This window comes from Anneissia japonica, unplaced genomic scaffold (assembly GCF_011630105.1).
Source record: "Anneissia japonica isolate Jap-2015-1 unplaced genomic scaffold, ASM1163010v1 scaffold1489_len2284818_cov182, whole genome shotgun sequence".
NCBI classification, from domain to species: domain Eukaryota; kingdom Metazoa; phylum Echinodermata; class Crinoidea; order Comatulida; family Comatulidae; genus Anneissia; species Anneissia japonica.
This window is the reverse complement of record NW_022698455.1, coordinates 517,690-543,482: the sequence shown is the minus strand read 5'-3', so window position 1 is coordinate 543,482 and position 25,793 is coordinate 517,690. Positions and strand designations below refer to the sequence as shown.

The following is a 25,793-nucleotide window of genomic DNA, read 5'->3' as shown; positions in this document are numbered from 1 at the left end:
ACAATTAAAGAAACACTTATCGTATGTATTCGTATTTATGTATATCGTATTTATTACATTAAACTTAAGGGGCGTTTATTTGAGTTTATCCATTTTACACCCAAAAAAAAAAAAAAAATGCCTCCCTCGAATAAATTCATCCCTCGAATAAATTCCTCCCTCAAATAAATGCTTCCCTCAAATAAACGCCTCCCCCCCCCCCAACAAAAAACCCTTCGTCATTTACGCCCCGAGATGTTTATTCAAATAAACACGGTACAGTAATTTGTAAAAAGCTATTCAAATGAAATGTACGTTCTATCACAGCCATGTGTGCATGTGTGATGCAGACTTCCAACTGCAGTTCTCAAAATGTGTGCATTTATAGAGTGAGTAGGCATCATGCTTGCATCTGTTCCTACTGCCATGTGCTATCCATCAGGCATGTTGGATTCCAAGTGGATGAATCCTCGCTCTATGATTTATTAAGTCAAGTTGGGCCTACACTTCTAACATGCCTTATTAGTTGTACACTATCTACACAAAAATGTAATAATGCACTGCAGATGAGGAAAGTGATTTAGTTTGGGTTTTGAAGATCATGTTTAGATTCAGTAATTCAATATGAGAGACCCTCTTGATTGATAATAGATATCATGTAGGATGACAGTTGACCTTGTCAACTGAGGTCAATATCAATCAAACCCTACCCTGCATTTTAAATATGAGTATTTTAAAATTATGATCATTTAGGATAGTAGTAGAATACTTCACATTAAACATTATTTCTAATCTTGAGAGTTTAAAATTGGATTTAAAATTAAATTTTATGTTCCAAATGCTAGAACATTTTCTTTTTTCAACGATTAAGGGTGCATCTAGGAAAGGGAAACAGTAGGGATGTGTCCTGGTTTTACCACTACCTCTTATTTTTTAACAGATAAGAAAAACAAAATGGCATACAATACTATAAATGTATACATACAATTTCATAACAGCATATCAGTATACTAAACACAAATCATGGACATTATCGAATATTTCTATAATTTTATTACATCTAGGCCTATATGAAATGGACCATTCTGCTACTGTAAGCTGCACTCCTTTAAAATTGTTGCTATGGTTCCACAAAACAAAAACGTAAATATAGGCGCTTATGGGACAAAGGTCTGTGTGTTTGGACACAGGTGTATTCCTGTGGTCTGAACCAACCATTACAGGTGAATTTAGGGAGGGTTAACATTAGGAATGTGTCCTGGTTTTGCTACTGTTGTCTTTTATTCTTTGACGAAGGAAAAGAATCACAGAATGGCATACAATTCTAAATGTTACAATTTCATAACACTGCATATAATACTGTATACAAGTCATAGTCATATTGGATAGTTATTTATCTATAATTATATTACATCCCGGCCTATATGAAATGGACAATTCTGCTACTGTAAGCCCCACTCCTTTACTTAAACATAGGCACTTGCTGGACAACCTGTGTGTTTGTAGGACATGGGTGTCTTCCTGTGGTCATACTTGAGATTTGCTATAAAGTACTTTACCCTCTTACCTGTTTTTTCTTACCTGAGATACACATTCCTCAGCTCCTTATTACAAATTTAAGGAAAACATTTTCTTTAGCAATTAACAAGTTTCATAAATACTGGCAGTACGTTGTCCCTTACAGTATATGTTTTTGGTATAGATAATTAAGTTGGCTGACAGTAATTAATTGTACTGGTACTGGTACTGGTACGCGCATTTATAATGCGCCTCTTCCTTGCGGTTATAAAGCGCAGTTCCTTTCCCTGGTTATTGGGTCCACATGCTAAGTGTTGCTGCTGGTAATCAGCGGAGGAGCAGGCAACCCCACCAGGTACCCATTATACTCCTGGGTGGAGAGAAGCAATGCAGATAAAGGACACAAGCGAAATGCACAGCGAGGGATTGAAACCCCGACCTCAAGTTTGGAAAACCAAACCGTTCCTGCTGCGCCAAATCGCTTTAAGGACTTCTTTAATAAAAAGTTAGTGTATCATCTATTATAAAACTTGAAGTTGCTTCAATGATGTATCATGAAAGCTATACAGTTGCTTGACTCTTGTAAATGAAATTTTGTGTTTTATTAAGTTCTGATGGGTTTTTAAGGTTTTTTCACAGACTAATGATTTCTACTTCGAATTTAAAAATAAGAACTGTACAAAATGGCAGTTGCCATTTGTGATATCGTTTTCTATAACATCACATTTGAAACTGTAAGCTTTACAAGTCCATCATCACAATAACAAAAGATCAAACAGATAGACGAGTTTTGGTTTCAATTCTACTTACTGTATTATATTATCCCTAGGCTGTCTTCTATTTCATCCTCTGAACTCTGTGTAATTTCACACCAGATGGCATGGTTTTTTGTAACTCATTCCTTAGGGATTGCAAGAATATTCAAATGAATGCTCCTGTAGATTTTCTATTTTCTAACTCATTATGGTATCCTGTGTATTATGTATTAGACAAGACTTTTTTTATACCTTGTTTTACAAACTTATTTGTTTAGATCACAAAATGTTATTTTAATTTTTTTTTTCCACCTTTGATGATCTTCAAATAAAAATAAGATCATGAAACAAGTTTATAAAAAAGTCTGCCTAAGTAAAAGGCAATGAATTTAAAGTACCATAGTTAAAAATCTAAAGTCTCTTATCGATCGGTTCGCCAGCGTGTCTTTAAACTACAAGGGTCACCCCTCATTAAATATGATTGAATAAAAAATAAATAAAATCCATTCAAACTGTCTGAATTTCCAACAACTAGAAACAATACATGATATTTCCTTATTAAATATGTTTGAATAAAAAATAAATAAAATCCATTCAGACTGCCTGGATTTCCAACAACTAGAAATAATACATGATATTCCCTCATTAAATGTGATTGAATAAAAATTTAATCAAATCCATTCAAATTGCCTGGATTTCCAACAACTGGAACAATAATGGTATTCCCTCATTAAAAATAATTGAATGAAAAATAAATAATATACCGTAAAACCTTGAATTGAAGCCCGGTGGGCTTAATCCCGAGATGAAGCCCATCTCGAATTGAAGCCCACCTCTTTAGTTTTCAAAATTGGCCTCAAAAAGAAGCCCAACTCAAATTTTCAAAATAGCACAGGCTTTTTTTCGAAATAGTGCAGTACATACACAAGAATTTCAGAAAACAAAATAAATTAAATTCAAGCTTGGTTTATAAAATTGTTTAGGTGATTTAATGCCAGTTAAATACACTCCATGATACAGATTGATGTTACAGTGGCTTTATTTATTGTTTTATATTACAAATTCACAAAATTTACAGAATTCATTTTCAAAAGAAGCCCCCCCCCTTTACTTATAAACCCTCTTTACTTTGCAAAAGTAGCCTCGAAAAGAAGCCCATCTCAATAAAAGCCCATCAAAAGTTGTTTTGAAAAAAAAGGATCCCAGGGTTTAAATCAAGGTTTTACGGTACATTTAAATTGCCTGGATTTCCAACAACTAGAAACAATACATGGTATATTCCCTTATTAAATATTGATTGAATAAAAAATAAATAAAATCCATTCAAATTGCCACAATTTCCAACAATTAGAAACAGTACATGGTTTTCCCTAATTAAATACGATTGAATAAATAATAAATAATATCCATTCAAATTGCCAGGATTTCCAACAGCTAGAAATAATACATCATAAAACAATTACTTGGTATTAGATGGAAATATTGAGCAGAACATGTGGTAAATGTGTGTACTGTACCATAATTTGTTTTGCATTCTCACCAGAATTTCTGTTTATAGTTGGTTTATTGTGATATATAGTTTTTTTTAAATGGTTGGGACTTGTGTACACAATTTTATAGTACTATAGGGATATGATTTGAATGTAATTTTCTTTCTTTTTTTTTCAATTTTCTTTTTTAATATTAACATTTTCAAAAGTTCAGGGGGTTGAGGCAACAGAGGTGATAATTAAAATGATTAAACTTTGTATTGTATTTTAGATTATTATTATTTATCATAAATTTAGTTTTAAATATATCAATGGAGTAGATATAAAACTCGATGTCTGGTAGTTAAAATTTGTATTGTATTTAAAATTATTATTTATCATAAATTTAGTTTTGAATGTATCATTTTTGTGACAAAAATAATAGCAGTTAACTTACAGTACAAGTAGATACAAAACTAACATGTCTGAGAATTTTTAGACAAAGCATACTATGCTTTGCTAGTTTCAGTGATGTCCTAAAACAAAAGCTTTAGTGTGTTCATTGTGAAGAGTTTCAAAACCTGTAATTAAAGGGCTGTTCACCATTTCTCATTCATTCATATATTGGCATGCCTTAACTGCTAGGTAATTCACATTTTAGTACTACTGTTACAATTTAATTCTATTACCATCTGTGTTTAACCAGCGTCTTGTAAATTTTTATTTCGGTACTCATACCATATTTTCATGAACCTGCAATGATTTATGGGGGGTTTTTTTTAACATGTTATTGTAGCACATCCTTTGCTAAAAAGAGAATAGAAATTGACATACACATCGGCTGCCAGCTAAGAGTACGGTATACTCGACCACAGGGTGTTGCTGAGGGCGCCAGAGACGAGTATACTCATTGAAATCAGGGTAACATTCTAGCGTTTATAACTCCTTTGTTATGCATTGTAGAACCACAGACTCAATGGCTAATAGTTCAGGGAAGATACACCTAGATGGTAATGTACAAATAACGTTGTATGTTTATTGCGTTATGTTGCCGGAAGCACAAGTGGGGACGTCCTTTGAACATACACCAACCAATGCAAAAAGCGCACTTGGCATAGTCAATAAAAAGTGCACAGTGCCGTCAACGAGTTTACTCGTCCCCTATTATTTTCCTGCCAATTTATTACACACATCATTTTGATGATATATGACTAGATGCTATATTTGTAAATTTAAACTTGTTCTTGCGCACGGGAAGGAACCTTATAAAAAGGTCTGGCAGTCAAAGTCTTAAAAAGTATGTTTCTTAACAGTTAAATTAAAATGAAATCAGAAATATGTATCCTTGACATTCCATGTATTATATTATAATTTAATCTGTGTAGCGCAACGGAGCCTCTCCAAATTCACTCTGGTCATTAAAATGTACCTTTCCAAAGTGTCAATCAAACTGAACGAATGACCAATCAGAACAGGGCGAATAATATGCGCGTGTCCTACAAACAAAAGCACATGTTTGTCCCACAAATGCATGTGTTTACGTATGTTTACGCTATTGTTTTGTGAGACTTCAGCAACAATATCGAAGGGATATGGCTTAGTGGAAAGGTCTGTTACAATATACTCTACATACAGAACCTTCTATTCGGAGCCTAGTACTAACATGGCAACATTCCCTGTGCCAACCTATAATTCGTCGCCCAAATCACGAACTAACACAATCAAAGTATTGTTCATAAAATCAGAGTAGCGCATCAAAACAAGCGTGTATTGGTTGTCAAGCACTTTTGTATTCTTTACCACACAAAAAATCGTCAACAACAACTAACACAATTTACTTCGATTGTGTTAGTTTGTGATGTGAGCAATGAATTATTACCCAAATAGTTTTGCCATTGGTCAGGAAAAAAATGTAATTACTTGTCTATCATGTAATTTTTTTTTGTTTCCATTTTACATATTTTTGTTATTTGAGTCAGGTGAGGTTCTTAAGCTCGGTCAATTGGTGATGAAATGGTTCTATGAAAGATATTTTTCTATTCTTTTGTATTACATAAGTAGGCAGGTTAATGACCTATCATGATAAAAGCCCAGAGGCTTTAAGAATATTGTATAGTTATTGTATAATGCAGATTGAGGTATGATAGTTTATGATTTACTCTATGGTAATCTCAGTGCAAACATTAGTAAACTTTACTACAGTTTTAGTAGACTTACAATGAAGGTAAAAGCACAGGGGTTTGTGCACAGCACATTCTTAGAAGATTAAGATAGATTTACAAATAATGGGTTTCTAATTCCATCATGGCTTAATTTATGTTGCTCAAGATTAAATGATGGATAGAATACACATGTTTTGATTTTGGGATTATAGAAGACGCCAATACCCAATGATTAACTAGCGTAATAAAATGCTATCATTATCAATAATTATTCTACAACCCCTGCCCAACTTCTAACTATTAGGAATTGCCTGATACAAAAACAGTGGCATATGGCGTTACAGAACTGTGAAAATTATCACATTGTATTTAGGCACAACATGCATTATGGCAGGTCGTTGTTCAGTCAGGCACGATAGTCCTTATAATAACACTACTTACCTAGGCAGTGTGTCAACGCTTTTGTTTATTTATATTATTGGTAAGTAGAGCAACCTATTTACAAAGGTATCTCAACCCCATAATGCACTATTGGAATGTGCTGTTCAACATATTTATCTTTAAGATAACTTTCAATTTATTAACAGAAGTGCAATACCGGAATATTCATATTATAATGCATACTGTAATTCCAATAATCTCAATTATTACTTTACTTAATTTCTAAATTTATTTTAAATATTGCAAATAACAGTATGGAACAAGGGGGGTGTGTGATAAACTTGACAATTACCAGATCTTCCAAACCCTGAACATTTAAAAGGGAGACACATCAATAAAAAGTCTTTTTTCATTTTATTTTGGCAAACTGTTGATTTATTATAACATTTTATATCACATTTGAGAATGTGTGTAACTTGATGTTTGGATACTTGCCTCACAATTCCAGAGACCCGTTTCAAAAACTATAAATAAACCGTTAGTAGTAATTTTCCTCGCAGTGAGTCATGACTAAAAAAGAACTTCTAAGTCAAATAATGAGTTTATCACACACCCTTGTTCCATCCTGTTATTTGCAATATTTAAAATAAATTTAGAAATTAAGTAAAATAATAATTGAGATTATTGAAATTATGCACTATAATATGAATATTCCGGTATTGCACTTCTGTTAATTGATATGTTATTCTATCTCTTAATTAACTGAATAATAAATGCATTTGAGACCATGCCATACTCTGTACAAGACAGACAGGATTTCAGTCTGGTATGCTAATTGATAATGGATGCAGGCATAGTGATATATAACTTGGAGAGATTTATTAACATGGCCTAATTTGTAAAATACTTTATAACCAGCTTCTTGATGAAATAATCAGCAGTTATGATCAAGAAATATTAAATTCATGTTCAAGTGAGCATAATAACTTAAGTAAAATTGAAATATATTAAATAAATTCATAAATAGAAAGGTAAGATAAACAGTTAAAATGACTGTCTACTGGTCTAGTATGTGATCTGGAAACATTAAAATAAAATATTAATTAAAAGATTAAATATATTACCTTACAATAGAAATAATATTAAAACTCTGTCCAGATTTTATTTTTGAAAAAACATATAGTCATGATGTGCCTATATATGACCATGATGTGATGTCATCATGACCATATTTAGGTATGTCACATGTCTGGACATACTGTATGTACTCATAATCTGGCAACATTTTCTTTAATCTCACATTGACTACAAAAAAAATATACACTGAAATTAAAATTGATATAACAAATTATACTTTTCAAGATATAAATTCTAATCTGATAGATCTGCTTCAAAATATCAATTCCAATTTTGCAATTAACCCCAACCCAGTAGGTCTTTAATAGAGCGACTGAGGTTGATGACTGATTAAGGTTGGTGAGAAATTGACAATATAGTGGCATGAAATATAGCTCAAATTTAATTAAAACATAGGATTGCTTATTTGAAAGGAATACAAATTGTTGAACTTTCAGTGAGACACAAATGAAAACAATTCAGATTTCGCTGATTAATAGACTTTATTGTACTGTAAATAAAAAGTGTCTTTAAATTAATCTGTTGGGGTTTCTTAGCTCATCATATTGTAGCTTGGCTTCTCTGAAAAATTAGTCTGATCGGGGATGGGGGGAGGGGGTTAATTCTCTGATCTTTGTCTCTTTTTCTTATCAAAATTTTCTCATCGTTTTTGTTGCATGTTTTCAGGACCCCAATGGAAATAAATATATGTAATTGATTTTTTGGGCTATCCTGATCATAATCAACACTTTTCATTTTTTTTTTTTTTTTGTATTTTTCCTGTGATGTGTTTACATTTTTATTGTAATTATGTTTTAATTGTAATTATCTTTATAATTACTTTTTTTTTATCCTTATTTTTTTCTTGTTCCCTTAATAATTTTTTAACCTTTTTCCTAAATAAATAAATGAATGAATGAATACAGCAGCAATGCCAGATTAACATAGTTAAATCAACTATTGGTTCCTTGATCATTTGAGCAGAGTCAATTTCAATCACATTTCATTTATCTTGAAGAAGTTTGTTTTTCAAGTACTACTATGGAATCTAACAAAGTGCTTACTCGATATTTCTTGCTTCAAAATTCTGCCTCAGGGGCTACTTTAAATATGCATTTATATCCATACTAGCTCAGACATTTGGTTATATATAGTCATTGCTTGCTTCTCTATGATTGATCACAATATATGCTGAGGCCTGATTTACTGTAGGTAAACTGCAGTATGTCTCCCAAGTCTAATTCTCATGTAATTTTGTATGCATAGTGGCTTTACTACTTAGAAAGATTGTTGAGGATTATGATGTTTCTCTTGTGTCTCGTTGCGAGGAACATATGTTTCAAAATATCCAGTTATATATATAAACCACAATCACCTGTATTATGTACTCAGTGTCTCAGTTGATAAATGTTTTTATGTGGACAAAAACATGGTGATAAATAAGTCAATAAAAACAAAAACAAAAAAACCCAATGATTTCTAATCAAAGTATGTGCCTTGCTAAAAATGAAGAGGGAGACTACATGAGTTATGTTAACAAAAATAACTATAAAATATAACTCCCTGAATGCACTCTTTTTTCAACTGTTTGATTATCTTATTCTCCCAATCTCAACACACATTACGAGGCTATACAGTAGTGCCTTTAACTTCATGCACCATCGGTGCTGGTTCAAGCCATTCCTTGCCCAGGTTTCGGATTTATTCATGTAACCAAGTTTTTATTCTTGAAAAACTGCTTAAAAAGGCTCAGTGTATACTGTACATCTGGTTTATGTACACTTTAAAGAAGAACCCATTGTATCTTTCAAAAGAGTAATTGGTTATCCCTATGCTCTGGTTAAATTCAGTCCCTATTTATTTATTTATTTACAAACATATTTTACATGGATAATATTTTCATATAAAAAATATGTTCTAACAAATGCTCCATGAATTAAATATAAAGCAAACAATTTACAAATAACAAGAAATATTTTTGGATTTTTTTTTTACAATATTTGAATGAATTTAAACAAATTAAAAATACATTATAATTGAATTTGAAAATACAAAAAAAAAAAAAATTAAAAATACAATTATTTAAAGAAAAGTATTAAGCTTCCTTCTACAGCTTATACAGCAGTGTCACATTTAAAAAAAAAAAAAAATTAAAAATTAAGTATAATGGTAAATATTTCTATTGTCACTGTCAGATACTGTATTTCTTTTTAAGAACTTATTTTCTTTTTTTTATAAAAATAATTCATATCCAGCTCTGTATGAATACACAGAGCTGTTGATTATCAGTAAATCAGTCATTTTGAATAAATCTATAATCAATCTATAATCGATCAATAAATGATTCACAATTTATTATTTTTGTTTCAGTGGGCATAGAAAATTTAGTAAAATTCTGTTTATATGTTTGTATGGCAACTTTAGAAATCCAGTTCTCAGATTTTCTCCTCCATTGTCAAACAGCTCCTCTACCAATTGTTTATGTATGCAAGTTTATTAATGTCAACTTTATGTGAATTTTTTTTATTGTGAACTTGTGATTGTTTTAGCAGATATGGCTTTCATAATCAATAAAAGAAATTAAATTGAATTGAATCTAAATCAAAGAGAGTACAGTTGCACATCTAGTTTGTATATTTTCAGCTACTGAGAGACATTAAAACAATGACAATTTTTTATGATCAATATTTTTCTTTGTAGGAAAGATATGCAGGGACCATCGCCACAGGCGTGTTGGAACACTGTTCTTCAGTTGACAAGATCCCAGTATCGTCAGCATACAATCTTAAGTCAAGTGTATGGAGGCACCATTGTAAACAGCTTCACAACTTCCCATGAGGAACTGCAGAAAATTTTCAAGAAGGTGAGATTTTAAAAAGGTTTAATAGCTGGGGTGGACATGAAAATGGGGTCAGAGAAAATTGAGGGCTGCACCTCCAGTACAATTTGATGTTTCCAGTGCGCTTCCAAAAACCTTCATGGACTACTTAGACTTTTTAAAGACCCCTCTAATAGACCTTTTCGGAGTGTCAATCAAGCTTAACAACTGACTAATCAGAACAGCGCTACAACACACGTGTTCACCTATGTTTTAAAACTGTCGCCTTGTAGGACCTTAGCAACAGTATCCAAGGGGCGGGGCTTAGCGGAAAGGTCCATAAGGACCACCTCCAATTAAAAGACCACTTTTCTGTGGTTCCACATTAAAGATACTAGAAATACAAGATAGAGTTCTCGCATTGTAAAAATGAGGCGGAAGTCGTGCCCAACGTAGGCGGCGCCCTTCTTTTTAACCACTCAAGTTTCCTATACTTCGTGCCCAACGTACAGGGCGCCCTTCTGTTGCTAAGTATATCCAGACGCAAAAGGTGCCCTTCCTTTTCCACTAATGGAGGAAAACTTTTTCACTAAGAGTGCGTCCGGCCATGCGATTCTGCGCTGTATTATTGTTTTATTCTTTACTGATTTATGATTATGCTTTAATTGTTTTGTGTATTATTTGGATAATAGCAACGATTTCTACCGCCACCAAGGAGGTTATGTATTCACCGATGTCACTGTCTGGGTGTCAATTCCAGTTTGTTTTTATATCTAGTCTTTGTTGAGAATTGATAATAAAATACGCGACGACTTGGTAACAAAAGTTTGGCACAAGTTTTTTTAGATCCAGCTGTAGGGGGCATCCCATTTTTCGTATTCCCACCATGCATTTCGGTGGAACACGGTGGAACACTTTTTTTGTGTGGAGAACTCTATCTTGTATTTCTAGTATCTTTGTTCCACAATAACAAATGTCATTTAGTTGATTTAGACTAAAGCTATTAAAGACCATGAAAACCAAAGTCCCAAAAGTGGTCTTTAATTGGAGGGAGGCCTATACTTTTATAGATGATGATCGGTGTCGGGCCATAAAAAAGTAAAAGGGGTTTTTTTTTTAGCCAAACATAGTTGGCGGGCCACACACATAGCGTGCGGGTCGCAACAAAATCAATGTCGGGTTGTATGCAGCCTATGGGCCACACTTTGCCCACCTGTGGATTAAAGAGTACTGCGCATTGCTATGATCAGGTACCATGCGATTGCTTCATTACTGAGTAACACCTTGCAAGTGTTGTTATAGCTCAATACCTCTAGAACTAGCCCCTGTTTTCTTTGCTTTTTACAACTGATGTGTGATAACCTAATTTCCAGTTAACAACCTAATGAAACTATAAAAACTTGGCATTTATTGAATATATTTATTGTCAAATATAAGTTTACAACACAAGAATAAGAATGTTGTAAAATTATAGGTCCGAAATTTGTCAGTTAAAAAGCTATGTAAACTGTAGCTTAACTATAGGAGGCACTTTTGTTGTATCAACTGCTAGGGTTGCCTTGCTCAGTAGCAATGGGATGACACATGGACACCTTGGCAACATGGAAATAGAAAGATTTGCGCAAAAGTATTTGAAAAGGCTGGCAGACATGGTAAATAAAATATTTAACTTCTGTTGTCTATAAGAGGTTTTGAGCACCATTACGAAAACCATATGAAATAAAGTACACAATAAATTTAAAAAGAACGATTAAAAAAAAACTAAAGTTGGTAATAAACCTTGACAAAATATACATAATACATAATTGAATTTCTTTAAAAAAATACAAAACAAAATAAAAATCAAAACTGAACATGAAAAGCAATGCAAAACAAGAATAATAGTAGAAATATGAAAATTTAAATAGACACTTTATAAAGGATGCCTTGCAAGGGCATTCTTTTTTGATAATATATTTATTCTCAAATACTTTTTCGATATTGGTCTCCCTTTTTGTTTACATTGTAAAATCCACTTCATTGAGAATGTATAAATGATTATGTACAGCCTTGGCTTTTAAGTTAGATTTCATTTTGATCATTTTCTATAGTTCTTCTTTAGGGTCATGACCTGAAAGAATGACATCATGAAGTTCCTGAAATTACCAAACATTCATTGTCATTGAATTGTCTCTTTGTTACGTTTGGGATGGTCATGCTGTAAATTTGTTCAACATTCTATTGAAGTATTTCAGTCAGTCATTGCCGTTGTTATGTGTCATTTGTCATTTAGTTTGCATGTCTTTTTACTTTAGGCCAGAGTAGTTTTGCTGCTAGATTTGGAATTGGATCTCATTCAACTCACCTTAACTATTGTGGTTATTATTGAACTCAAATGTACTGTACTCAATTCTACAAATCATCACTCAACATCATGAATTAACACAATAAAAGTGGATTGTGTTAGTTCATGAAAACAAGTGTGTTAAAATAAGCACTGTGTCATTAAAGACTTTTTGTGTGGTAAAGAATACAAAATACATGCTTATTTTGATGTGCTTTTTTGTTTTCATGAACACAATCTAGTTTTACAGTAGTGTGTTTAGTTTGTGATGTGAGCGATGAAATAATTGACATTGCCTACAAAATGGCTGTTTGTAACATGTCCATACGTCAGCAATATAATCTTGAATAGTGGTGCTCTTTCACATGTGATGTGGACATATGAATTTCAATAATACACTGATGTTTTTTATGATTTGGCCTAGTTCATAGTAAAACATCCATTTTACAAACATTGAATTTATGTATAGTCGATCTTACGAACGGTCTTTTCCCCTGATGACGTCATCATCGACCAATTATTACTGTAAAAAAAGTCCGATTGTGCATGTTTTATAAAATTTTCTTAATAAAATCGAGTTTGTTATATTTATTCAGTAACAGTTTGATCTTTTCTTCCATTTCTGGTATTATAATCACTATGTTAATGTAATAAACCTAACCAGAACAACAAACTACCAACGCAAGTGTCGTTGGATTGAGCGCACATGTTTACGATGACGAACAAGAGTGGTGGGGTCAGCAAATTATTGACATCGTGAATGCTATGATTGCGAAATGCATGTAGAAAGAACACGATAGAAAGGTCCATAAAACATACAGATGTTTGAATAAGAGTTAAAATAATATTTTGTTAAGTGGAAGAATGCAAGCGATTAAAATAATTTGGTTTTTATCGAAGGTAAATTCAGCTAGGCTCTAGCACGGTAGACCACGTTGCTGCACTGTCGGTTGTGCTACGCCTGGCCTGTCATCATTCAATGCCAGGATAACTAGGCCTAGGTATTGGAAATTGACACCTATATCTAGTTTACAAATTTTTCAATTTACTGTACGAACACCCCTTGGTACCAAGAAGGGGTACATAAAATGGATGTTTTACTGTATATATTTATGGTGAGCTACAGGTCATTCATACATTAGAATATTCTCAGAAAAAAAAGTATCAAGTATTGACTTGAATTAGGCATACAGTACAGTTCCAAAAAATTGCCATTTGATTAAAAAGGGGATTCCCCAAGTATAAGCCCACGGCCAAAAGTTGAAAAAATTTTGTGTTCAAACTGCGTTGGATTATACCTATGGTACCTTGATTTTTGGCATCATACTTATGTTTCATACACAAGGGCCACTTGACCCTGTTTTTGCTGTTGTGGTGTTCCAACTTTTAGTAGGACTTAATTGTGGGAATGTACTGTTGAAATTGAAAGACTGGAAGGAAGGCATGGAAAACAAGTTGTAAATGAAACTAGTAGTCAACATTTACAGACAATTTGACTTTCACATTTTGATACTGTACTTCCCTTTTGAAATTTGTATATTACTATAACATATAGTATAGTATTTGAGGCACAGATATAAACAGTGTTTGATACTAGAGTAATTGCAAACTTTTGCACTAAAGGAAATACGTCCAGTCCAGTCTAGTCTTACAGAAAAAGAACTTAAATTATTTTGATATGATAGATGTCTGAGTATCATGTCATGAAAATTTTGACTTGCACTCTATTTTGGTTTTTTTTCAGTCAAAATAACATCTGGATATATTTTATATATAATGTAGAAAAATTTATATAAAAATGTATACTCTTCCATTTTCCAAACATTTTTTTAGCATTTGATTTGAGGTCATCAGTGTTTTTCTTTTTTTCACTCTCAGTCTCGCATAAATAATTTCATAACAATATTCACATGCATGACATGTTATAAGGGAACCTTTGCTCAGATGAAAAATGTTAATTCATTATAAAAAGACATTTGTATTGACATGTCTGGTTTTGTACATTATGTATTTCCAAATGTGGGTGTTTGTTCCTAGATATTCTTTTAGCAAAGGGTAGTGTACTTTTTTTTTATACTAAGTGCATCTATTTTTGTCAATATTGTATTCAAATTTTGCTGTCAATATTTATCTTCTTTTTTAAATGAGTGAAATTATTCAATTCAATGTGACACTTATTTTAATTTACTTCCTTATTAGAATTTACAGTAAGAATTTAAAATTAAATGGGGAAAATGTGAAGAACCAAAAATGTGTCAGCCTGGCTCCTAAACAGGTTCATTGGAGGGGAGTTTCCTACCAAGTTTTAACAAAGTTATAATAAAATACTAACTACGTACTAGTAGTAGTAAACTGGTGAACAGGGGTTTTGGTTATGGGCCTGTGGACAAAAATGGGGACAAGAGGCAAAAACAGTTACAACAAAGACAGCAAAAAATTACAAGGAAGCATTGATGACATTTGACAGAGAATTGGGACATGCTTCTTGAACCTTCTAAACAATGTAGTCATATCCAAAACAGTGTTTGTGGCCATAAATACCAAAACCCACTTCCTTGTATGTAGTAAACAGCCACTTGTCAGAATTTATGATGTCATCAATTTTGGTTTGCATGTTATCAGAGGCATACACAATTTTTAGTTTTGCAGGGTGTTTGCTGTGTGTGATTGTATGCTTTGTCATTTGTTACTTTTTTTTCATTGTCGATGTGTGGGCTTGCCAAATCTTCATCCTCCTTCTGTATTTGAGGAAATGAATATATTATTAAATATTGTTTGAAGGTTTGCATGGCGAATTAGTAATATTAATGCTTGTGGTACACCTCGTAGATAGTTCAGAAAAGAACTGTTGGTTGAGGTACACCACATACATAGCTCTGAAAAGAACTGTTGTTTTTTGGTTGAGATATTCTCAACCAACAACAACAGTTCTTTTCAAAACCATCTATGTGGTGTACTGCAAGCTTTAATATAATATATAAAATATATTATTATCATTTTTGAAAATTGTTTTTTCAACTTGTACAGTATTTAAAAATTTGTTTAGGCTGATATTTTCAAAGGTCAATGAAATATTATATAGGCCTTCTTCTAAAGCTCAGTCAATTTTGACAAATCTGTGTGATACGCCCATATATGCGCATGATGATGACATATTATACCCAAACATTGAGTGGAATGGAGTTGAATAGCTTAGTGGTTAAGATATTTGCCTTCTAGTCCCAGTGTCCTGGGTTCAATTCTTATAACAGCAAGATTGTTTTCTCTAGATTTAAAGCAGCTCTGCCCCCGAAGCATCATAAAGAGACTTCATGATAAAAGCTTCACTTTATTTCATTTATTTAAGAGTGCCCCTGAATAGCAGCCAACCTTCTAGGATATGCTGGAAGGGTCACCCTCTATATTATTTGAAAATAAAATAAATAAAAAATTAATAGGGTGGACAGATCCCAGGAAATCATAAATCAATTTCAATTTTTGTTTTGAAAACCACATGCATTCTCATCTGACAGTGATGATGGATGGATATTGAATGATTAAGGGTGGAAGTGTTGTGGTCTGAATGAGGTATTTTTTAGTGAGTCAATTGGTTGAGCATTTTAAGGGAGGGGTGCCACAATCTACAGTTATAGCCATAATATATAATACAAGTCCACCAACTGTAGGTCTAGAGTAGATTTTTTTTTCAGATAGTATAGGCCTACCGTATATTGCATACCACTGAAACAATAAAAACGTTCTTTTTTCTTTACACTCAAATATCTAGTAAAAAAATTGAATACTTATAGCACTTCAGTACTGTAATTATTTAACAAACCTCTGTTTTCTTCATGAATTGGTTACTATTAAGTCTTGGTATTTCTTTGTTTTCAATTTTAAAAAACTGGTTTCCTTTCTTTGTATTATTTTTATTATTGGTTCAAAATGGCTTCATTTAAACAATTAGTAATTAAATGTTAATAAAAAAATCTTTTTTATTTAAACACGCATCTAATATTCTCTTAGTGGCTTTAGTTTTAAAAACTTTATAGCACCAGTAATTAATGTTTTTCTTCGTGAAATACTGAAATTTAGTCTGTTTTTTTTATTTATTTTCAATTTTTTTAAACTGGTTTGCTTGTTATTGTATTTATTATTATTATTTCAAAATCGGTTTCTTAAAAAAAAACCAAAAAAACAATTGGTAGTTATAAAGTTAATTACTTTTAGCATAATGACCGTATTTTCAAAGATAGTCTTTTCAAAAGCACACCCAAGGGAAATTCTGAATACCATATGCTGAGGATGAAATATAATAATTCTAATACATCCCATTTTATTGGTATGTAAAGCCATTGTAGTGTTATTCTATAATGTTATGTAGTTTAGTTCAAATCTCCAAATATGGCTTTATGATTTGATGACCTGCTTCTTGGTGCTCAGTGAATGTAAATGATAGCTTGCAATACTATCTATCCTAATTTAGAGTCCTTAGTTAACGACACTGATATATAAATTACCAGAAATTATGTACAGATGACAGAATTCTGATGTTGATGTAGGTTGGTACTGTAGTTTTGTAGTGCAGATATTTTTTGTAATTTAGGTTATATATGTTTTTGTTCAAAAATACAATGGCACACTTTATTCATCATTGAATTATTTAAAAAGAGACTGAAGATATTTTTATGAATTAACAGAATCATAATAATATTAATATCTGCATCATTAGCATCAGCTCAATCAATAAGGTCTTCATATCATCACCATTGTCATTATAGAGGCAATCACAAATCATCATCGGCAAAGAATTTGCACTGTCCGTCATTGTAAAGTATATTTTAACTGCTATCAATATCATGTGCAACACTGCAGGACAGTAGGGTAACACATACACAGAAGAATACAGTGTTTACACACAGGTTATTGTTTAATACTTTATACCAAGAAGAATAGACAAATCAACATCAAAAGTGTATACTATTATCATAACTTACTCAATGTGTAATTTTGCTAATTGAATTGACATTGTAAATAGTTACATAGATGAATGAAATTACTCAAAGCATGTTACATCCATTCATATGAGACTATGGGCCTACTTATCGCTCCATTGCATCCATACTGTACACAGTGTCTTCCCCTTTTAAATGCAGTAGATTAGATTTTTAAACCAGTGAAATACTAAAGTCTAGAAAGCCATGTTTTATAAAATTGAAGTGTAAATGACAAGCAACAGCCCAGAGAAATAAAATTTTAAAGAATTAGCACTTCCACATCCATCCCTTTCCACAAAAAAAAACTTCTCTGATTAGATCCTATATCTACCAGCTATTTCTCTCTTGATTAAAAAAAAATCCACAATTAACAGTAATTCTCAAATACAGGTCTAATTAAAGATCCCTCCAATTAAAGACTACCTCCAATAAGACCACTTTTATGTGGTCCCATAAAAACAAATTTTATCTTTGCTATTAAGACCATGAAAACCCTGGTCCCAAAAGTAGACTTTACTTTAATTGGAGGGAGTCATGAAGTATATTAATTGACAATAATACAGTTACTGTGAAATTGAGCTCTCTGCCAACCTGTCTACTTCACATACCCTGCAGATGTAATCACTTCTCAAAACAATAGAAAGCTGTATGTATGCGACAATCGTACATCGTAAAGTCGTGATTGCTTGTCAGTAATGTACGATTTGCTTGTCACTGCCATTAGCGTTGACATGGATTATTGATGTACCTTGCGAGGTAGTGTTGTCCTTCATTCATTTATGAATAGCAATCATAAGCTATTATGCTTTACATTAAAATTTTAACAGGTTGAGCATGATGGGAGCTGTGGTTATTTCCTTTCATTTGGTACCTTATCATTTTAACAGGTTGATTATGAAGGGATGGGGCTTCGATTGTTTTATTTCATTTCATTCAGCTAGAATTGGCTTGTTTTCTCAATTATAAGCTTATGGGGAGGGGAATTGGTTTTTGTAAGGAAAGACATTTTTGAATTTATAGGATTGGGACCCCGGATTGTAGCTAACAGTAGCTACTCCATTCCATGAGGAATGGAGTAGTAAAATAGTAAAAACATCATTGAATGATTTCTTAACTGTATTGTAGATTGAGAACAACAAATTAACCGGCTCCCATCATAAAAGAACTGTAATAATAACGCTTCTTAATTTGTTTGGACGTCAATAACTATATGTCTCCTAATGGACATGCTGAAGTATGCTACGGTATTCAGAAATATTCAACAATAATTTGTAGTTTAAACACCCTACTAAGCCCCTTGTTTGTAGCAATACATAACATCCAAGGTTTGAATTGTTTGTGTAAAATATCATATCAAAATATCTATCATTTACTTTAGTCACAACCATACAAGTATACAAATTGTAGACAAATACAATCAGTTGTCAGTTAATAGAAATATACACGAACTGTACATATTATGTATAGTAAACCTATTTTCTTCAGCATATTTGTTACAGTACACTTGTTTCTCATTTAGTACAGTATGCCAGGGTATTAGAAATATAAATAGTTTTGTAATTTAGTATACTATTGCGGGCAATCTTGAGGTTACTTTACACTACATAAATGGCATTCAAATGAAGATTTTGCTTCTGTTTCAATGTTTGTGCTCACGATTCATCATCATTTAGGGCTTAAATGACTAATGCAACATTTTGCCTACCGCCAAATGCCTGTGTCAGCGTTTTCTTCTCCTATATTAATCAATGAAAAGAAGTTCTTCAAAAGTATAATGATATATGTGTACGTGTTTGTGCATTTATGTTTTTGAGCACACATGTGCACATTCCAATGTGGTTATGAATAATTCTGTCATACGTTTGCAATCTATTAACCTCTGACCTTTGGTTTTTTAATTTTTTTTTGCAGAGTAAAGAGCTGACAATGGGAGTTCATGATGAGCTTATGAAAGTTATGTCACAACTACAGAAGGTAATTTATATACCGGTAATGCTTGATATCTCACTGTTTCAAGTGAGGGTTGGCGACATAATAATTGTATGTTCAAAGGATATAGTTTATGTATATAAATTTAAAAATCAAGAGAGCAGGTGGCTTGGACTGCAGATACTAAATAGAGGCTGTTGAATATTTGTGTTACAAACTACTGTAGGTGGGACTACAGAGTACAGTATGTGGGGGGGAGGGGTTGCATATATGACATTATGTGGGATTGCATAGGTTGAACTGCATTGATGTACAGTAGGTCTGCAAAGAAAGTAGAGCTATGGAGTATATGGAGTTTCAGTTTGGGTGTGTCTACTTTCTTTTAAACTTTGGCAGAGTGCAACATGATAATAGCAATATTAGGGTAGGGGAGCTATAATTATTTGTTGATACTTATTGAATTCCCTCACGGGAAAGTGCGTGTCTTGCCGGTATCATAATGTAGTTTAAAGCCCTTATTGCACTGGACTTAATTTGGTCAAATTAACCGAGTCACTGGCTAAATTGACCAAAAAAAATCCAATCCAAACGTCGGTTGCAATTCCCTCAGGGTTAAATTGACCAAGCCGAATGGTTAATTTTACCGACCTCAGCCTGCCCAGTAAAACTTACCACGGTCTCGGTTAAACAAACCATGCTGGTCAAGAAGTCCAATCCGAACGTGCAACACAGTTAAAACTTCTTCCATGTTGACACCGCTCGAACAAAACCGGAAGTTGAAGTCACAAACTAGCGCCCTCAATAATATTTTTTATACACAAGGTTAAATCTTGGTAAAACTATGGTAAAACTAACCGCGTGAATAATCCAGGTGCGAACAATTGTGAAATGTACCCATGGCTTTGGTTAAAGTTACCCTGGTTAAATTTACCATTTTTTAAATCCAGTGCGAACAAGGCTTAAGTAATTTTGCATCAACATCTCAGACCGAGTTGATCTAAGGTGATAGGACAACGCTAATCATCATATCAATCCATTTTCGCCTACAGCATGGCCTTTATGCAGATTATTTGCTAATGATCTTCAATACTTTTTGCATCCAACTGTTGGTTTATGGGCCTAATTTGCTTTGGTTGTTGAGGTCCATATATTTGTCCTGAGTTTCTTCAACCTTTTTAAGGCCACTAGGTGAATTTATTCTTGTGAATCTAAATCCAAATCCAACCAATCCGGCTGTCATCTTTGCAACAGGCTGAATCTATGTTGGCCTAATAGAAAAGTGACTGTCTAACTAACATTAGTCTTAGCACGTTGTCCAACATAGTTACATTATGTTGTACCTATGCGTTGAGATAATCCAGCCATGTAGGACCGATGTTGACCCGAACAGTCAGGTTCGTGTCTTTAATATGAGAACTTAATTTGAAGTAAAATCACACTCTCTGTTATGTAAATACCATAAAATCATTATTGCAAATTGTAACCAGTGTAATTCTAATTTGGTTTTCATGAGTTTTTTAACAGATTGAAATGCCAAAGGTCATAGTTCTAATAAAAAGAAGAATTAATTCAAAAACATGTTAATTTCAAGGTAATTTTAAAGCTAAAGCATCATGTGGAAAAGGTCAGACAAGGTCAATCTATTTTATAATATAAAACATTAATAATCATACTGATATTATGATAATATTGAAGCGGTTGGCGCATCGGTTGTGGCTTGGACTCCCAACCTCGAGGTCGGGGGTTCGAAATTCTCGCTGTGCAAATCGCTTGTGTCCTTGGGCAAGGCACTTTATCTACAGTAGCCTCTCTCCACCCAGGAGTACAAGTGGGTACCTGGTAAGTTCCAACACAACTGCGCTGAATACTAGCTGCAATATTATGGAATAATAATATAATTTAATTTAATAATTTAATTTGGTGTTGAGTATGTGTTCCATATGTGTTTGATCCAATGACCGGGGTAGTAATGTGAAGCGCTTAGAGGTTTTATGCATGAAGCGCTATATAAGAACGACATGTTATTATTATTAGTGAATACATTCTAAGGAATAATTTAGGAGTCTTTAAATTTTGGACTCATGTATAGGTAATATTACATTTTTGTGCTCATCACCCACAATAAGGTGGAAAAATAGTGGTTACACCAATTTTCCTCTCCCCTTCCCCCCCTTCAATTTTTTAAATATAAAAAAATCTGCATCTTCATTAACTATACTTTTATTTTGTTAATGTGGTCAGTAATGTTGTACCATAAGCAAAAACAATTTCTATGTCTCTGAAAATGATAATAAAATATATCAGTATCTGTTTTTGTACAACATACCAAACAAATTTTTCCTCTGCAGCCTGACTTTATACACTTAATAAAATCTAATAATTTTTTCAAGCCATCTTTGGCTATCTGTCTATAAACTATAAATTGTAAAATTGCTAAGAATTTACTAAAATGGTTTTGTCTTGCCATTTAAATTGAAGTTAAGTATTCTGGTCTAAATTTAGGTATACAATGAATATGCTCCCTGCTACTGTTCTTTATTAGCATATTATAAAGCAAGAATTTGAAGTGTTCAATCACAATTTCATTTAAACTTAGAATCATAATTACTAACCTTTAAAATGCCCTTTGCTATTTAATATAAACATTTCTTTAGTTTGAGGAAATGATGAGCATAATAATAAGTCTATTAACCTTGCGTCTCATTTTTGGAGATACTTAGACCAAACAGTGCACCAAATAAAGGTACAGCTTAAAAAGTGTCTGAATTCGTGAAAATATTAAGCCGACCTACAGTAATTGTAAATCAATTAATGTACTGCTATGTTTTATAACATTGCAACTGTAACATTGTGGTAACTGTACGACAAATCTACACAGTTGTGAATCCATATTCTCTAAGATGATCACCACAGGAAGAGTGCCAACTTCAAGCCTAAATTACAACGCTAAATATCTTAATTTTCCCCCCTTAAAGTTTTTTTATCTTACATTATTACTATTATACACCCATACTTTTTATTTGCGTGTTTTACGTTAGGTCCTAATGGAGAAAAATACTGAACTAGCCTAGCTATAGTATGAAAGGCCTAGTAGCTTTTCTGATTTAAAAATAAAAGTATGTGTAACAACATACCGTAGTTTGTCATACGGCACGGTGCTCTAGTGTTCACCAAACTGTATGCAATTGAAAATGATGCCAAAATGTACTTTGATTGGCTGAATATATAACGGTCATCTTTTGGATAGAGTATTAATACGATACAAGTCTGCGTTTTTGGAACATGAATGCATCATAGTTAACAATAACACTTGTATTCAACACGCTACTAAATTTTCTTTTGACAAAAAATAGTTGTATGCCCATAGATATGGTCATGATGTGCCTACTATATATGAGGATGGTATATTGTACATACCGTATGGTCATGATGACATCACATCACATCATATTTAGACATGTCAATTGTTGTCAAATAAAATGTTATAGTCTGGGCAGGTCTTTTAGAAACTCCATGGATTATACACACATTGTCGCGTTTCCTCATTGTTATCTCATTCAAACTACTTCTCAGTTTTGTTTACTATAAAAGGACATATTTTTCCAATTGAAATGAAAGTCTGAAAAGATTGTGCAAACAATAAATTTTACTACAGTATGTTCTAATATAGTAAATTTCATTGTGTACTGAAAAAGCGTTCAAAGAAATATTTTTTGACGGTGGTTTAAAGATACAGATTTTTGCGTAACTACCCTTTTTAGCCTGGCTTATATTAAAAGAAGTGGTGTATACTAACTATCTTATTCTTAAAATTAATTCATTTGACAATCTTTTCAGTGTAGTTGTATTAATGGTAGTAGTTTTTGATATGCAGATACTTAACCAAGCATGCAGGGTGTGTAGACAACCACTAAGCTATTGTGCCACCCACTAGTTTAAACTTAAATAAATAAAGGTATATTTATTTATTTAATCATCTGAAAATGTGCATTTAAATCATTGGCTCTATATGACATAGTGTATTCTATTCAAAATAAATTTCAAGAGCAAAACTTGAATTTAAAATAGATTGAAAGTACTGTACACATTTTTTATTAGAAATATTGCCGCCAATCATAAAAGAATTAATATTATATGTCTTTCAACAGTATACGAGTGTTCGAACAATTAAGATATCGTCAATAAAATGTTAAGTTTATGGTCCACATAAATAATATAGACAGTCGACATATTCAGGGATCATTTGGCTGTCCTGTGCTTGAGATAATGAACAATTAGGATGATTGACGTACAGTAGACGTAGAAGATAACATTTTCCAGTGGTCTCAATCTCCCTCAAGAATCTCCTAAAAATCGGAAGAGCCTTTCTACACTCTCATAGCAATAATCTCCCTAAAAATATCCCATCTCCCTCAAAATAATAAAATTTAATGATGTTTTTACTGCTTAATTATCAGTCGTCTCATTGAAGTCAGTGCCAATGGCTATCACTATGTACAGTAAAATAAAATTTGATAACAAGAAAGCTCATTTAACTACCATAGATCTTCCGGAAGCCCTGATTTTTCCCTGTTGTAGCTTATTATACAAGGTACATGTAGGTCCTTTAGTAGTCATTGTTGGATATTGCCTGTCATTCATGTTAGTCAGCTATATTAAGTATCATTAAAATACTTCATTCTCTCTTCGTAATGCTTTGTCTACATTATCAAATTTTATGTGACAAAAAATGTGAAATGCCCATATATGGGTACGATGACGTCATATCACATATCAAATTGTACTGTATCAAAAAAAGTGTTAAACTCTATGTTCCATCAAATTTTGTGTGACGCTTTTTTAATGAAATTTGATATTGTAGACAAAGCATAAGAGAGTACAAAACATATTTTTTTTCGTATGACCCCCATCCTCCCAAAAAGTACACAATAATATAACTTATCTTTTACAAATTTGGTGCAAAAATCACAAATCAGAAGATAGAGGGAGGGGTGCCAAGAACAGCATGGGCTTAGAGCCCAACACAAGATGGGGGTATCCTCTAAACCCCCTGGCCAAACAAACATACAATAACAAAACAGCACAGAGCCAAAGGTGATACATCAGATTAAAGTAGTAGTATAATAAAATAAAATATGGCCATTTTGAGATGCTCATTTTTACCATTTACATGAATATACACTGTTAACCCTCTCCCAGCATACCTTTTTATTTTGTTTTTGTTGTATACGCTATGCTACCCCTCAACACAAAAATTGTTTTAAGTTTAGCAGGTGGGTTTATTCCAGCAACAAAAAAAGAAGGCAGGCAAACTATCAGTGTTACTGTAGCTATAGGCCTATATAATAAGTTTAGCAATAGGCTTATATTCTACTGTATGACTATAGAAAGCCCACATAAACCTAAAAATGGAATTTTGTTGCATAAGATTCAAAGTGCAATGTCTGAAGGCTTTTGTAACTGAAAGTAGTGCACCTGTGTGCGTGTGCGTTAAGGTAGTTGTGTATCATCGAAAAACTACAGATCCTGTTTGGCATTATGAAATGACCTTGAGGATGTCCAAAACGTTCCACAGCCCTTTGTGAACAAGACTGGGTTGGATAAATAAGTGCTTTTGTTCATATGTCACAAAAAAAAACCCAAAGTTTTAAAGCGTTCTTTTATAAAACATAGGTCATCTAAAAAAAATTACCAAATAACTGTAACTGATTCTTAAATGTAGTAGTAGTTCCAAGGACAAAATAATAGACAATGTCTAGTGTTGTATTAGTGATTCACTATGGATTTTCAGAAGCGGGAAGAGAAAGTGCATGTGTACTCGTACTTTAGTGGTAGAGTATTGCTTTCAGTTGTGAAATATTGTATGTTTTTTAATAAATAACCAAATTTAAATATGATTTTACATTATATAAACAGCATTATATTTCATATTGTAGAAAATATCGATGTTTTATTATATTTCATTTCCACTTTCTAATCATGAACACCACTATTGGGGATTAATTAAGTTGTTAATAAACATTTTACAAGTTTATGGATTATTTTAAACTTTTTAAATAATTGTAAATCGTGGAATCACGAGCCTTATCTTTAATATTTAGTAATAATAATTATTAATAATAATTCTTTATTTGTCATCTCATTCTAATTGGAAATTAGAAAATTTGGGCTAGGGACCTGCAGCAACCAGAGCACAGCACCATCTGATTTCAACACTGTAGCAGACACTACGGATACAAACATTGTCACTAATTCTTAATAGGAGGTTTGTTCGAGGAGCCAAGTGATCAAACACCAATTAAAACAAGACGCTTGCCAAGTTTGAACTGGGGAGTTCAGCACAAGAAGCAGACAATACCTCTCAGCA

General features: G+C 32.6%; 1 protein-coding gene across 7 annotated transcripts in view; it reads left to right on the top strand.

The window, feature by feature from the left end:
- The window catches only part of LOC117102560 (SLIT-ROBO Rho GTPase-activating protein 3-like), a 73,790-nt gene that overhangs the window by 20,407 nt on the left and 27,590 nt on the right, over positions 1-25,793 (top strand). For all 7 annotated transcript variants that reach the window (XM_033242860.1, XM_033242859.1, XM_033242858.1 and 4 more), the window contains 2 exons: positions 10,081-10,243; positions 19,409-19,471. In XM_033242860.1, the coding sequence (XP_033098751.1) occupies positions 10,081-10,243; positions 19,409-19,471 (226 nt within the window). The remainder of the gene's footprint in view (positions 1-10,080; positions 10,244-19,408; positions 19,472-25,793) is intronic.